The sequence below is a fragment of the Scyliorhinus canicula genome, chromosome 1, assembly GCF_902713615.1.
Source record: "Scyliorhinus canicula chromosome 1, sScyCan1.1, whole genome shotgun sequence".
Lineage (NCBI taxonomy): Eukaryota > Metazoa > Chordata > Chondrichthyes > Carcharhiniformes > Scyliorhinidae > Scyliorhinus > Scyliorhinus canicula.
In genome coordinates, this window is record NC_052146.1 from 196,442,497 (window position 1) to 196,459,066 (window position 16,570).

The 16,570-nt window shown below is 46.1% G+C and overlaps 1 protein-coding gene across 3 annotated transcripts in view; it reads left to right on the forward strand.

Annotated features, from left to right (window-relative positions):
* Nucleotides 1-16,570, forward strand: part of LOC119970759 (ras and Rab interactor 2-like) — a 187,726-nt gene that overhangs the window by 103,431 nt on the left and 67,725 nt on the right. For all 3 annotated transcript variants that reach the window (XM_038805904.1, XM_038805913.1, XM_038805921.1), the window contains one exon: nucleotides 13,663-13,747. In XM_038805904.1, coding sequence (XP_038661832.1) covers nucleotides 13,706-13,747 — 42 coding nt within the window. In that variant the 5' untranslated portion in view covers nucleotides 13,663-13,705. The remainder of the gene's footprint in view (nucleotides 1-13,662; nucleotides 13,748-16,570) is intronic.

Genomic DNA, 16,570 nt, shown 5'->3' on the forward strand with positions numbered 1-16,570 from the left:
GGCTCTTAGTGTATTGCTAGCACAGACTCTTGTTGCTTTCATAACATAGCAGTCATCCACGTAAAGTGGGCCTCGAGGCACATTTCTATGCTGGGGATCAAGACACTTGTGAATTTTGAATTGTTGACTATGTGACTAAACTACTGAATTCTTAGCTCAGTACAAGGAGGAGTAACAACTGTGGTTGAATTTGAACACACAATTGACCAACCTTTAGGAATGAAGTTGCTAGTTTCAACATGATCACTCACTAAATCACAGTAAATAAGATGCAGATACATGTATTATGGGCGGGATTCTCCCTTCTGGGGACTAAATCCCTACGCCCGCCAGGAAACGGGCAAAAATCACTCCGGACTTTTTACTCAAAAGTCCGGGGCGATTCTCCGTTTTCTAGGGGGCTTGCAGAGGCCCGGTGTGTGTCCCTCATCTCTGGCTGCCGGCGGGGTCCTGCTAGCCAGACTTGAGCGGCCGCACAGGCGCAGTGCGGCACGCAGGGTCGGAGAATCCTGCCCTATATACATATTTAGTTTCCCTATTCTCTGAGTATTTGCGTTTTTAATATTCCACTTTGTATTTTGAGTTTTGAATAGGATTTTTAATGAGTTGCATTATAGTGGTAGATTTTCCTTTTAATTACTGATACCTCTTCATTGAATTCTCAAAGTTGCAGTCGGCATACAATGCAGTATGACATGTGAATGGACTGGAAAAGAGAATTTGGAAATATAAGTTCCACCAGTATGCAATCCATTGCATTGACAGGCCCAGACATCTGCAATGACTGAGATATTCTGATGTTATGGTGCCGCACAGAGGTAATTCCATTGTTGCATCATCTACCTTAAGATCTTCAGACACCTTCAAAGACAAGAAGGATGATATCAAGACCATGGTTTGCAATTGTTATCCTCTGGCACCCTCCTAGTTAAGAGCAGCATCAGTGGGAGGAAGTCACAAATGTATTGAGGAAGTCACAGATGATTCAACCACTTTGAGCACTTTAAGGCAATAATTAGAATTATGGCTTTGAGTGTCCGAAATAGAAAATGTTCATTTACCAACATTTGAAATCATTAAACAAGGAAAAAAACTAGTGTGTCCTTCAATGTGCTGAGGTGAAAAGTTGATTCTGAAGTTGTTTACTCAGAAGTACTTAATCTCTGGCAAACCCGATTGCTTGGGCACACCTAATTTCTTTATCCTTCCTGTTTAGATTAGGAGCAATTTACTTGCTCTATTGTTCTAAACTTTGTCGTTGAGTCCATCGGTTTCTACGTAGCAATGAAGCCAAAGAAAAATAATGTTTGTAGGGTGGGGCTGGATCTCTTTGTGCTTTTCTTGTAAGTGAACAAAGTATTTATGCTTTATAAGAATTGATAAAAGCAGTCAGCTCCGGACTGTGACATTTCAGTCTCAATTGAGGTTTTAAGTGTAGATCCAAAATAGTTTAGGTTGGAAAGTGTAGGGTGTTTCACGCCTTTCTAAACAAATGGCAGTTTTAGTCCAACCATTCGATAGGGTGTCTTGATGGGTATTAGACTAACTTTTCCTGACCAAGCCTTTTCTTCCATTTCCCGTTGACGTGCAGTAAAATGCCAAAATTAGGAACACTATCACTATCTACATCCTGATGTCCTGTGGAAACCACCAGGTCCTTTTATGGTTTCTATGAGAAACACTGAGCATTGACTCGGTAAGATTTTATATCAGCTGGTTTGGCAATAACTTAATCAGAGTACAGGCAAACAAATATTGGAAACGTGCCTAGCCATGCTTCACCTCCATTTCTTTGAATAGTTTAGTGGATGATTCTAAAGGAGTGTATTGTAAATGTTCAAAGTTCATTCTGTGACCCCAAAATGACTCATCTATTTAGTTTCACCTGTGTCGTGTCTTTCAGGACTTAGTCGCTCAGTTACTCAGATATTGAAACTTGTTTTGCGGCAGTACAAGCCGGGAATTTGATATTGTGATTTTTCTGATGCAATTAGGTGCCTTTCTGATTGTTGTGTAAATACCTCTAACCCTCTGCTTCTGAAAAAGGTGTCTCACTGTGGTTCCAGGGGGTAAGGAAGATAGTGGGTCAGTACCATGGGTTTCAGTAGCCTTTTCAACTACTGGATGCATCATAGCTGATTTTGATCTGGTCTGCATGTGACATCCACACAGTAATACCCAGAAGCCGTATGATGGTTATTGTGATTGGAAACCCGAGATTAATTCCCTCTTGCTTTATTGAAGCTAATTGTATACGGGCTAATAACAATCCCAGAACCTCGGCTGAAGGTTCCAGAATTGTTTTTGGTCAGTATATAATTAGCCTCAATGAAGCAAAAGGGAATTCATAATAGTATAAAAGTAAAATATATAAGATAATTAATTTGGGATTTCCAATAAATCAGTCTTGCACCAAATTTAACTGCCTTCATTTCTTGATGTTATTAACAGTATAGAATAGGTTAGAATGGAAAGTTACACATAAATGTTAATTGGTGTAGATTTCGGAGAGTGAGGTGCAGTAAAGGTTAGTTAACGTCTACCTGAATTGGTTAACTAGTAATAGAAAGATTCCCATACCACTGTCATGTACGCTTTCTAGAACGCTTCCATTGGTGCTGCCTCTATAGCATCGTCAGGATTCACTGGCAGGAACCCATCACAAACATAAAAGCCCTGGAAACAACTTCTCCAGACTCAAGACCATCCTTCTGTGAAGTCAATTGTGTTGGGCAGGTCACATTGCCTGGTTGGATGACAGCCAGCTGCCTATGATCATGTAGTACAGAGAGCTGGCAAATGGAACAGAGGCTCAAATGTTTTGACAACTCCTTGAAGAAGCCCCTCCTCAAGTGTCACATTGACGATCATCAGTGGGAAGCGCAAGCACTAGATCATGATGCCTGGAGACACTGCACCGGGACTGTTACCGACACCTTTGACATCAAGCAAAAAACAGCATTCAAGAGAAGAGGAGGAGAAAGAAAGGTAAAAGTGTCCCGGCAACAGCTGCACCTTCACTTACTCTCACTGTGGGGGAATCTGCCGGTCACGGTTAGGCTACAGATGGGCCTGCAATCATAGAGCACAATCTTTCCTAAAATCTTTATTAGCGAAGAAACATCAAGAGAATAGAAAATTTCATACTTCCTAATGATATTGCAGGAAAAGGTGTCAACTAACTTCAGGGCCTTAATTCTAAGACGCATTTTATTATGTGAGGGAGGGACTTTTTCTCCCCATGATGGTTTGAACTACATAGAACCTGAGCTGATGATGTAGTAAATTGATGTACCATAAACATGGAGACACGCAAAATTATATGAAAGGCCTTTGCCCATGAATCCCGGGCGCGATTCTCCGCTCCCATGCCGGGTGGGAGAATCGCGGGAGGGCCACACTGGCACCCCCCCGTGATTCTCCCGCCCCCCCCCCCGCCAAAATGGCGTGTCGGAGAATTGCAGGCCGCCGTTTTCCGTGGCGGCCCGCGATTCTCCGACCCGGATGGGCTGAGCGGCCTGCCGTTCCCGACTGGTGCATGCAGGCGGCAACCACACCTGGTAGCTGCCGGAGTGAACATGGTGCCAGCAGCTGTTTTGTGGCTTGTGGGAGGCGGAGAGGGGAGTGAGCACCACGACCGTACTCGGGAGGGGACTGGCCCGCGATCGGTGCCCACCGATCGTCGGGCCGGCGTCTCAAAGTGACGCACTCTTTGCCCTCCGCCGCCCCGCATGATCAAGCCGCCATGTCTTGCGGGGCAGCGGAGGGGAAGACGGCAACCGTGCATGCGCGGGTTTGAGCCGTCAGCCGGCGTGACGTCAGCCGCGCATGCGCGTGTTGGAGCCGGCCAACCTGCGCATGCGTGGCTGACGTCATTAGGCGCGCCGGCCGCGTCATTCTCGGCGCGCCGGGCCTTGACGCCAGTGACAAGGCCCGGCGGCCGAGATTTACGGCACGGCCCTCCTAGCCCCCCCCCCCCCCCCCCCCCCCCCCCAGGAGAATAGGGGGCCAGGAGCAGCCTCCGACGCCGTCGTGAACCTCTCCGGGTTTCACGATGGCGTCGGGCCTTGCGGAGAATTCCGCCCCCCATATGGAGAATTTGTAATCCTGACCAGTCTATTAGTGGGGATGTTGCATTCTTCCTGAATAATGGTGGAGAAAGATCACAGAATCACCCACCTGTTGGGTATAGAGCTCCAAGAGGGTGTAGGGTGGGGAGGTGGGGAGAATGAAAAGCAAAATACCTTTCCAATCAGGGCAACGACACTTAGTACAGTATAACCAAAGTGATCTGATTCTGTATTGTTTTCCAGCTCTTTAGTTTCAGTCTTTGACCTAGAAATTGATTTGCACCCGAATAGAAGTGTGATCTCTGTGTTGGTGTTTAATGGAACTTGTGACAAGACCAAGGCCCCACTGGTAAGCGAGCCAGAGTCGCAGGGAGAATCAGGTGTAGGTGAGTGGTAATGTGGAAGCTACCGAGTCGTGGTGAGCAGCAGCATCTGAATTTAGTGTGGGAGTACGAGTGCTTCTCCTGGCTCCAAAGTAAGATAAGTCAATATGCTAGTCTGATGATGGGGTTAAATCTGACTTGCAGAAATGGGGTAACCTCGCCCTGTCCTTGGCTGGCAGGGTCCAAACTAAAAAAAATGAATGTCCTCCTGAGATTTTTATTTTTTTTCCATGTCTCCCCATTTTTCTCCTTAAGTTATTTTCTGTTCGTGTTAACAAGCTGGTGTCCTCTATTTGGGCAGGCAAGACCCAAGGATCCATAGGACATTTCCAGAGGAATAGACAGTTGGGGTAGAGGGGGGTGGGGGGAGGGGGGGGGGGGGTTGCAGTTTAACGTTACCGAATTTGCTATTCTATTATTGGTCAGCCAACTTTGAGAAGGTGTTGGGGTGTGTTAACATATTTCCATATGGGGACTGATGGAGGTGAGTTCTTGGATGCTTGGTGGCTGCCTCGCTTTTGTTCTCCCCTGCGAGATTTTCTTCGCATCTGGTGGTGGTGTCCACCCTATGACTATGGAAGTAATTTAGATAACAATTTAAGCTTAGCTCCATGTCGTTGTTGGCCCCTACCTGTGGTAATCATCTTTTTGTGCCGTCTAGCCTAGAGTCGACTTTTAGGTCTTGAGAGGTTTGGGGACTTGTTCGTGGAGAGGCAGTTTTGAGGAGCTATCGATAAAGTTTCAACTCTGTTGGGGGGGGAACTTGTTTTGACGCTTCCAGATTCATAACTTTTTGCGAAAGACTTTTCCCTCATTTCCCTTGTCACCACCGTCCTCTCTGTTGAGGAGGATTCTGTCTTTAGCTGAGTCTGGTGGGGGGAGTATTTTGCGTATCTATGGCCAGATGGCCCGGTGGCACTGCTGCCTCACAGCTCCAGGGACCCAAGTTCAATTCCGGAAACTGCCTGTGTTGGGTTTGCACTTTCTCCCCATGTCTGCATGAGTTTCGTTCGGGTGCTCCGGTTTCCTCCCACAGTCAAATGATATGCAGGTTAGGTGGATTTTCCATGATAAATTGCCCCGTAGTGTCCAAAAGGTTAGGTGGGGCTACTGGGTTGCTGGGTTGCGGGGATAGGTTGGAGGCATGGAGGTAGGGTGCTCCTTCTTAGGGCCGCTGCAGACTCGGGCCGAATATGCTTCCTTCTGCACTGTAAATGCTGTGATTCTATGAAATGTTCAAACTTTCCTTTCCAATGGCCCCATTAAGGTCTGTTACATTTAGCTTCCAATGCAGCACACCCAGTGCACTCTGCAGATGTGCACAAACAAATTTAGCATGGAGCCAAAAGCATGTTTCAGGCACTTGCCCTAGGTATCCAACTGTTGTGCCTTTACCAATATTGTGGGCGGAATGAGTGCACACAGCCGAACATATTGGACACTTAGATGCTCAGTTTATTCCTGTGACACAGGCGCAGTTTGATCCAATTTCTAGACCTTTTTTCTCTGCTCTCTTTGGCATATCAGGTAGCACTACTTCTACCAATACCTCAGTTAAAAAATGAGTTGGATGAAGCTCTGAAAAGGCATCCAAGTTTTTGCTTCTGCTGAGAAGACATTGCAGACTTATATATAAGAAACACACCTTCATGTTAGGTTTTACTTTGGAGAGCTGCTGACATATGGGATGAAAACGCTGCAAACTTTATGCTGATGGTTGGTTGTTATACAGGATTGCTTTCCTATTAAGTCTGCTCAGATAGCCACTTATTTCCTCTGTCAGACTTTTGGCAAGTACTAGAAACAATTTTTCTGGGCAAATTATTCTATTCCAAAACTGCACTTACCTAAAATTAACTTTGAAGGACGATGGCAACTTATTTTCTAGCACAGACCACTTTTCAAAGTTCTCAGAAGACTTTATGTGAATAAAAAATAAACAAGAACGGTGTTTATATCACTGATGGATTAACTAGCACGGTACATAAAATTCCTGCTGAGCTGTGGCAGCTGTGATGTATCTGTTTATATATTCAAATATCAAGACACAGTCATTATGAGTAAAGCTCTCTGACCTTAAAAGATTTGCAAATTAAATGTTTTTTTCCAATCACGTATGTGGTGTAAATAAAGGTCATGCCAGAAAGTTACAAAATAGTCCAGTTTTTTTCAAACTTTTTTTCCGAGGACCCATTTTTACCAACCAACCGACCTTTGGGACGCATGCCGGCCGACCTTCGCGACCCACGCCGGCCGACCTTCGCGGCCCATGCCGGCCAACCTTCGTGATCCACCATTTTCTCTGAGCTTGTTTGCTGCTGACAAAATGGAAGAATTCGCAATCACGCCCCATGCACGTGACGGCGACGTTCCGGGGGGGGGGGGGGGGGCGTGACCTGCTCTCTGCCTCCCTTCAGACAGGAAGATTATATTGCGTTTTTAAAAAATCTTCTCCTGTGCCTCCGATTGCGTAAATTCATGCGCAACAGCAGCAGCAGAGGGCTTTTAACAATGCCGGCTGTGAGCAGCCATCAAAATGACGGCTGTGACCATATTCAAAGATGCGGGCGCACTGGGCATCTGTGCCCGCTCATTGGTCCGCATGCGCAGAACAGCGCCGTCATTTGAAGGCCACTCGCAGCCGGCATTGTTTTTTTTATTTTAGAGTACCCAATTAATTTTTTTCAATTAAGGGGTGATTTTAGCGTGGCCAATCCACCTAGCCTGCACATCTTTGGGTTGTGGAGGTGAAACCCACGCAAACACGGAGAAAATTTGCAAACTCCACACGGACAGTGACCCAGAGTCGGGATCGAACCTGGGACCTCAGCGCTGTGAGGCAGCAATGCTAACCACTGCGCCACCATGCTGCCCCGCCAGCATTGTTAAAAGTTGGCTGCTGCAGCTGTTGCATGCGAATTGCGCAATCGTAACGTTGCGGCGGATGGCTCCACGACCCTCCTGACACCGGCCCGCGGCCGACCCGTGGGTCGCGACCCCGACTTTGAAAATGCCTGGAATAATCAGTTATTCCCAAAGGACTAAATTTAATTTATCGTCTTTGCCTCTTGGTTCTGTTTTAGGGCTTTTCAGTCTTGACTTGGAGTAGTGTCATTATCCAGTTCATTATCTTGCAAGATCATTGTTCAGTGTCATTGAGAGGAGATCACAATATGAGATGGATAATCATACCATTTTACACCCTTCATTCACTTATCCTTCTGAAACAACTTCTCACTCTTGCCCATTGATGCATTTAATCCATTCTGCAATGATTAAAGGTTCTTTGCCTCCAAACAAGTCCATACCGCCTGACACCATGGCTCCTCACTCTGCAACTTGGTTCTTGACTTTCTAACCCATAGACCACAATCAGTAAGGATAAACAACAACACCTCCTCCACAATAGTGCTCAATACCGGGACCCCGCAAGGCTGCATACTTAGCCCCCTACGGTACTCCCTATACACACACGACTGTGTGGCAAAATCTGGTTCCGACTCCATCTACAAGTTTGCTGATGACACGATCATAGTGGGTCGGACCTCGAACAACGATGAGTCAGAGTATAGGATGGAGATAGAGAACCTAGTGGAGTGGTGTAATGACAACAATCTCTCCCTCAATGTCAGCAAAACTAAAGAGCTGGTCATTGACCTCAGGAAGCAAACTATCGTACACACCCTTGTCTGTATCAACGGGGCTGAGGTGGAGATGGTTGACAGCTTCAAATTCCGAGGTGTGCACATCACGAACAATCTGTCCTGGTCCACCCATGTCGACGCTACGACCAAGAAAGCATAACAACACCTATATGTTCTCAGGAAATTAAGGAAATCCAGCATGTCCACGTTGACTCTTACCAACTTTTACAGATGCACCATAGAAAGCATCCTATCTGGCTACATCAGCCTGGTATGGCAACTGCTCGGCCCAGGACCATAAAAAACTACAGAGAGTGGCGAACACTGCCCAGTCCATCACACAAACCTGCCTCCCATCCATTGACTCTGTCTACACCTCCCACTGCCTTGGGAAAGTTGGGAAGCATAGTCAAAGACCCCTCCCACCTGGTTTATTCACTCTTCCAACTTCTTCCATCGGGCAGGAGGTACAAAAGTCTGAGAACACGCACGAACAGACTCAAAAACAGCTTCTTCCCCATTGTCACCAGACTCCTAAATGACCCTCTTATGGACAGGTCTGATCTCTACACACATCCTCTCTACTGAGTAGTATTACACTCCTGTAGGCTTCACCCAATGCCTGTGTCTATGTATTTACATTGTGTATTTTATGTTTGCCCTACGTATTTTCTTTTTCATATGTGGAATGATCTGTTTGAACTGTACGCAGAACAATACTTTTCAGTGTAACTCGGGGCATGTGACAATAAATCAATCCAATCCAATGTTTCGATCTGTGATCCCCTTGTCCTATATTTCTCATGAGCATTCCCCATACCATTTACTGTTGTCATCTGCCTGAGATCACCTCTTGGGCACCACCTTTTCAGTCTGATAGCCCTCCTTTCCCTGATCTTTCCTCAGTCCCTGACACCAGCAATCAACTGGTTGCATTTACTGCTGGAAAAAGCATCAGATTCGTGAAGGCCAGTTACTGTAAACTATGCGAAGGACCCAAAGTGAAAACAGGACAATTTTTCCATAGTGCAGAGCATTCAGTGGTGATCAGCATGGCAGCTGTTTTGGCTGGGTTCTTGGAACAGGCAGTTCCTGCTTTGACAGCAAATCACCCTGCCCTAAATGTCCCACTGAAGCAATGATGCTTTTGGCAGGAGCCACGTGATTACGCACGTCCACAAACCACATTGAGACAAAAAAGAGAATTGCTGGACATTTATGAGCAATGTCAGGAGAGGGGCAGACACCGATTTCTGTCTACAAATATTGACAGCAAATCTTAGCGGATGCTAACTGTAGACATACATGATTAAATGACTAAGATTTGTAACTGGTGATTTGCAAAGTTGAATGCATATTTAACTTTTTTAAATCCTGGGTGTTTGCCAATACCATTGTCAGCTCTTTTCAGAACATTATTTGCTGTGTGAAATGCTTGATGACTTTTAACAGTGTGAGCTGTATGAATTTAAGCATGATACATGGCAAAAGTCAGCCGTTGCAGAGTTGTTTCAACATTTGGCTGACATGAGTCAATGCCTATATCACTACTTGGTTCCTCTTCTGACATTGCACAAAAACATCCACCTGCCATTCTTTGCCTCCGCGCAACATGCAGACATAAGTTACTACCGGAGCCATGTGATTACCATAGAGTGGCACCCAGTGGCATGCAATGCCTGAAACCTTCAGGGTAGATTCGCAGCAGAAATTAATCATGTGAATTGTACTGCAAAAGCTCTATTATGTAACATGTATTCAGGAGGGATATAAATGAAGCGTATTACTACAGAGTGAAAGGCTCACATGAGATCGTAAAAGGCCATGTACAGCGTATGGTGCTGTTCCTTGCCTTTTTGCTGAATTTGCCACACAGTGAATATCATGTATGTGATACCTTTTGATGAGCGAAAACCAAACTGCTCTTCGGCCCTTGGGAGGAGATGAATGAGGAGGATCCTTGCAATGGCTTTCTCTGTGGCAGACAGCATAGGGAGACTCCTCTGTAGTTACTGCAGTTGGGGTTGTCTCCCCCTTGACTATAGTCAGGATCACAGCATTCCTGAAGACCACTGGCATGCTGTCCTCTTCCCAGGTCACGGATATGAGGTTGTCCAGATGTACTGTATTTCTGTCCCATTTCTGAATTTCAACAGAGATTCCACTGCTCTGGAGAAGCCAAAGACTGATCTAGACTGGGTATTGAGGATTGAAGTTGAGGACATTCAAGTTGAGGATAGAGTCTTGTTGAAGGAGTCATTAAAAATGTTCTCTCCAGCGAGCACTGACTGCCTCCCTGTCCTCGATGAACTCCCCTTCCCAGTTCAACTGGGAAGACTTCTGGGAGGGAAGCAGAAACACTTTAGGGATGGTCCTCAAACCGCCTGCAGACTCATGGGAGTCACTGGCCTGTAACCAACCAAAACAAAGGAGGTTTATTTGCGAAGACACAAAACGCATATCAGCGAGATTCCACCGGATGCACGCAGAGTTAAAGTCAAGGCATCGGACAGAGCACACAAACTTCCAAACATCTCATCTGCCCCACCCTTCAAGCACCCCTTATCCTACATGTGGCTGAGTCTGCAGACCGTTTATCAGACTAATCAGCCATCTCAAATCCGAATGAACCAGAGTGAAAGCATCATTGTGCTGAGATTATGTTGTGTTGTAATTCACCGATTAATTCACCGACTGACCACTAGGAGTCTCATTAGTATACAAGTGAATGTTAGAGTCAGGTGACCTCAGACTGACCAGTGAGCTGGGAAAGAGGTTGTTTGTGCATGTTTATGCTGTTATCCATCTGTTTTGTATATATTTAACCCACAGTTAGTGTTAATAAATCATTTATCGCTTTAGCTACAAGTGTTCTTGTAATATAAATCAGGCCATCCAACAAGAACATTACAATCCTCAATGCTGAGGGACTGTCTAATGCAGAGGTTGTGTCAGTGTGTGTATGACTGCTGTGTGTGCGCACCAAGCACTATCATTTAACTGTTTCAGCAGGAAGCAGCAGTGAAATAGAGATGACAAAAGTTCTTGGTCAATACTGTTAGGAACCGCAGAGTAACCTTTGAGTTGTCGCTTTGGAGATTGGTGAACAGAACTCTCCTTGAGGCATTGAGGTACCCTTAGCTAACATGGTTGTGTCTTCTCACCTCACAAAGCAGGGTGCTCGTAAGCCAGAAACATTTAAGGGATGTTGGTGAGGTGTTAGCTGAAACTATTTCTGAATCAGTTTTTTTTTTTAAAGTCCTTCACTGGGATTTGAGACGGCTGATAAGTCTGATGACGGTGAATGACAGTAATATAAACAAACCAGGCGGGATTTACCAACCACCCGGTTGCGTGTTTTTCTGCAGTGGAGGCGGCCCACCAGTGGGATCTACCGACCCCGCCCCCCCGCCGTTGTCAACGGATTTTCCTGGTGGACGGCATCCCCCCTCATGACCGGGAAAGTCTGTGCCAGAGTGGGACCGGAATTTCCCACTGGCATGAACAGCTAAACCCCGCCCACAATATTTTCCTGTGTGATGTATAAGTCGATTGATTAGATTTCCAACTTTTCCGAACTCTGTTCATATTAGTTGAAGTGGGGATGGCACGGTAGTACAGTGGTTAGCACTGCTGCATCACAGCGCCAGAGACCCAGGTTCAATTCCAACCTTGGGTAACTGTGTGGAGTTTGCACATTCTCCCCACGTCTGTGTGGGTTTCCTTGGATTCTCTGATTTCCTCCCACGGTCCAAAGATGTGTACTTTGGGTGGATTTGCCATGCTATTGCCCCTTAGTGTCCAAAAGGTTACGTGGAGTGACAGGGATAGGGTATGGTGTGGGCCTTGGTAGGGTGCTCCTTTGGAGGGTAAGTGCAAATGCGCCAAATGACGTCCTTCTGCACTGTAGTGAGACCAGAGCAGAAAAACAGACTCTCTTCATGGGCGAAATTCTCCGACCCCACGCAGGGTCGGAGAATTGGCGGGAAGCGGCGTTATTTCCGCTCCCGCAGGTTTTTGAATTCTCCCGCCGGTCATAAACCGGCGTTGTGCAAATCCCGCCGGCAGCCTGTGAAAACAGCTGGCGCCGGCGGGATTTCATTTTTTAAAAACTTACCTCAAATCTCCGGCCCGGATGGGCCGAAGTCCCGCCACTGGGAGGCCTTCTCCCGCCGCCGAGGTTTAAACCACCTCTGGAACGGCGGGCTCAGCGGCGCGAGCAGGCCCCCGGGGTCCTGGGGGGGGCGGGGGGGCGATCGGACCCGGGGGGGTGCCCCCACGGAGGCCTGGCCCGCGATCGGGGCCCCCTGCTCACTCCGCGGGGCAGTGCCGTGGGGGCACTCTTTCTCCTTCCGCGCCGCCACGGCCTCCGCCATGGCGGACGCGGAGGAGAACCCCGCATCGCGCATGCGCCGGCAGTGACGTCAGCGGCCAGCTGCCGCTGACGTCACTGCCGGCGCATGCGCCGACCGCCGAAAGCCTTTCGGCCAGCCCCGCTTCCGACTGCGCCGGGTGTTTGCGCCAGTCTTCTGGTGCAAACTGCTCCGGCGCGGGGCTGGCCCCCAAAGGTGGGGAGAATTCCCCACCTTTGGGGAGGCGCGACCCCTGAGTGGTTGGCGCCACTCCCCTACGCCGGCACCCTCCATCACGCCGGGTAGGGGAGAATCCAGCCCCTTATTTCTTTTACCTTTATTCATTAGTCCTCCTGGCTTTAGGTCCACAGTTTGATTTCTTCATCTCCTTGGTCTGAAATCCAGTTCGGTACAAATCGTGTCTGACTAATTGGTGATTAATCAATAGATGAGTTACAGCAGTGTAAAAGACTAGGCCTGATCATCTGGTGAAATAAAAGTATTGTCTTATACACCAAAGAATATGGTATTTTGTAAATTGCGGGAAATTCAACTCTCTTTCTGCCTGTCTTCCTGTAAGGAAGATTCCTGCTTCTTCAAAAATGCTACCTTCCTGAAACAATATAATTTGTAGTCAGAAATTTTACTTGATTTTCCAAAACTGGAATAAATCTGGTTGCAAAGTTCACGTTGAAAATGAATGTACAATTTGAGACCAACTAACAATTTTAACATTTTCTTTTGCTAAAAATTACATAATGCGCGAGTGAAGAAAGGTTGGAATTACAATTACTTTAAAAAAAATCTAACAAGCTCGTATTCCAAATGAAAAATTAAACACAAGCAGCTGCTCGTGTCTCTTGACCTCAAATTACCTTCAAAAGCATATGGAGAACTTCATTTGCAGCACAATTCTCCAACCCTCAGATTGAAAAGAGCTTTAAACTGCTCTCATCTGTTAAACAGTGCCGAGATAGTCGAAGGTAAAGTAGCTACGAGCTCTGTGGGTGCTGTGTGACCCATTCTATTGTAGCTCACCATTTAACATACAAATGCTAAATCATGTCCCTCCTTAACTTTGCCAGTATGGATTTAAGAAAAAGGTGTTGCGATCATTGATTTTGGCAGAATGTCAGATGTCATTGATGGTTTTTGCAACGAGCGTCGGAATTTCCTTTCACATGGAATAACCATTAAATGTCTTTGGTTTCAGGCTGCCGCGCTAACTCTGAAGCCATCCCAGATATCCGCTGAGAATGTCAAGTCTGGTTGAGTTGCGGAGGGGGAGTTTTTTTAAGGTATTTTAATTTTGTTGGACTACTCTTATCCAAAGCAATGTTTTTAGGTATTCGCTGATTTTATTTTTAAAGCTTGCTTTCCTACTTTTTGCCTTGAACACCTTCTCCCTCTCACTCTGCTCACCCCACCCCTCACATCCACACTGTACTCCTCCTCCTTCTTCCCTACTCTTTTGTTTTTGGAAGGATGAACGTGAGTACTTCAGTCCAACAACATTTGTCAGTGTTTTGTGCTATCAGTGAACATGCCAGGAAACATGCTTGAGAGATGAGGAAATGATCCCACCCTGGTTGTGTTTCCTTTTTCCTGTGGGCAGCTCTGCCGAGACAGTGAAAAACTCCGATGCAAAAGTTAGATTTAAAAATAAAAGGACACTGAACAAACAGCCCTACATTGTAACGATCTGGTGCCTTGTTTTAAGTAATCTGCTATTAGTGGCTGTGACTTGGTAGACAAATAGGAATTGATCAGAGAAACCAGCATGGATTTGTAAAAGGTAAGAAATCATGTCCAGAAAACTGAGTAGAATATTTTGAGGACATAAATAATTTCAGAAATAAGTGAGTGTCTGTGGACATTATTCATATAAGCCGTCAGAAAATATTTCACACGGTTAAATAAGACACTGTTACGAGTATGAGAGTGCATGGATTTGTGGGAACCTATCTACATGGGTAGGAAATGGGTTAGGAGGTAGGAGACGGAGAATTGATACGTATTCAAATTGGCAGGATGTGGGTATTGTAGTTACCTAGGGATCTGTACTGGCTCAACAGCATTTTGAAATTGTGATACATGATTTGGATGAGGGAGCATAGAGAGCCATAAATTAGGCTGTTGACAATAAGTTAGGTAGCATAGTATGTAGTGTGGATGGGAGCTGAAAGCTGCAACGGTACATTGATAGATTAAGTGAGTGGGGGAAAGAAACTGTGGCAGATGGGGTTAATTGCGGGGAAGTGTGAGGCCACCCACTTTAGAGCCAAGATTATTTTCTAAATGATATGCTAGGACTATGAATGAACAGAGCGATTAAGGGGCCCAGCAGTACAGAAATAGATGGAATTAAAGTACAGATTAGCATTTCCTTGTCTATCTTCGTTTTCAACTAAGTAAAAGTGGCCACACAAGAAAGACTTTTCCATGAATTTTAAGCAAATTTATCATTCTCTGAATTGAAGTGGGGAACAAGTGGCATCTCCTGTTTGATCAGAGGCATTATTTTTTATTATTCATGGATGTGGGCATCACTGGCTAGGCCAGCATTTTTATTGCCCATCTCTATTTGCCCTTGAGGAGGCGGTGGGGCGCAGCCTTCTCACACCACTTAATTGGCTGTAAAGTGCTGAGGTCGTGAAAGGTGCAAGATAAAATGCAAGTGCCTTCTTTCTTTTATGTGTTTTATCAGAAGCTTAGACGTGGCTCAACTTGTAGAGAGGCTTGAGATTTTTATGTGGGCTGCCACCAGTTAAAAAAAAACAGCACATGGTGCAAATTGTATTGGTAAATCTGTTCTTCTATATCGAATTTAAACAATAATAATGGAATACCCGTGTTGCATAAAAACTTGTTTTCAAGACCTAAGTTCTGTGGAATGTTGTTTGTGGTTGTTGAAATCTAGTGTTTTAGGAAGTCTGTGGGCAGCCCAGCTGATGCAAGTTGGAACATCTGACTTTGTTTTCTTTCAGTGGGATACATGCTGCTGCTTTTAAAGCCATCCCAGCAATGATTGTAGGAGTTCTACTCGGATAGTGTAAACAGGATCACGAGTCAAACCTGCTGAGTCATTTTTAAAAAATATTTTTATTCTCCTCTTTCACATTTTCTCCCAAATTTACACCCACCAACAATAAACAATAATCAGCAACAAATATGTCAATCCCCATATCAATAACAATGATCCCATCCTCTCACCAAACCCCAAACATCAGCCTGCATGTTTACATAAACAAATGACAAAAAGGAATCCGGGATTCCCCATAGTCACCCTTAATACACACAACCCTCCCTCCCACCCCTCCCCCCCCCCATTAATGTTATCCAGTTCTTGAAAGTGCATAATGAATAATGCCCATGAATTGTCGAACCCCTCCGTCCTTCCCCTCAGTTCAAACTTAACCTTCTCAAGGTTCAAGTATTCCAACAGGTCCCCCCGCCACGCCAGGGCACAGGGTGGAGAGGCCGCTCTCCATCCCAGCAGGATCCGCCTTCGGGCGATCTACGAGGCGAAGGCTACGATATCTGCCTCCGCACCCGTTTCCTACCCTGGCTGATCCGACACCCCGAATATGGCCACCCGGGGACCCGGGTCCAGTTTCACATGCACCACCTTGGAAATTACCCTAAAAACCTCCTTCCTGTAATCCTCCAGCTTTGGACAGGACCAAAACATATGAACGTGATTAGCGGGCCCCCCCGCAACGCTCACATACAACCTCTACTCCTTCAAAGAATCGGCTCATCCTTGCCCTCATGAGGTGTGCTCTGTATACCACCTTCAGCTGTATCAGCCCCAACCTCGCACATGAGGTGGAGGCATTTACTCTCCGGAGCACCTCACACCAGACCCCCTCCTCTATAACCTCTCCCAACTCTTCCTCCCACTTTGCTTTGATCCCTTCCAGTGGTGCCTTATCCTCTTCCAAAATAGCTCCGTACACCGCTGACACTACTCCCTTCTACAGTCCACTTGTCGTCAGCACCTCCTCCAGTAATGTGGAGGGCGGTTCCTCAGAGAAGCTTTGTATCTCCTTCTTGGCAAAATCTCAAACCTGCATGTATCTAAACATTTCTCCCTGCTCCAGCCCATACTTCACTTCCAG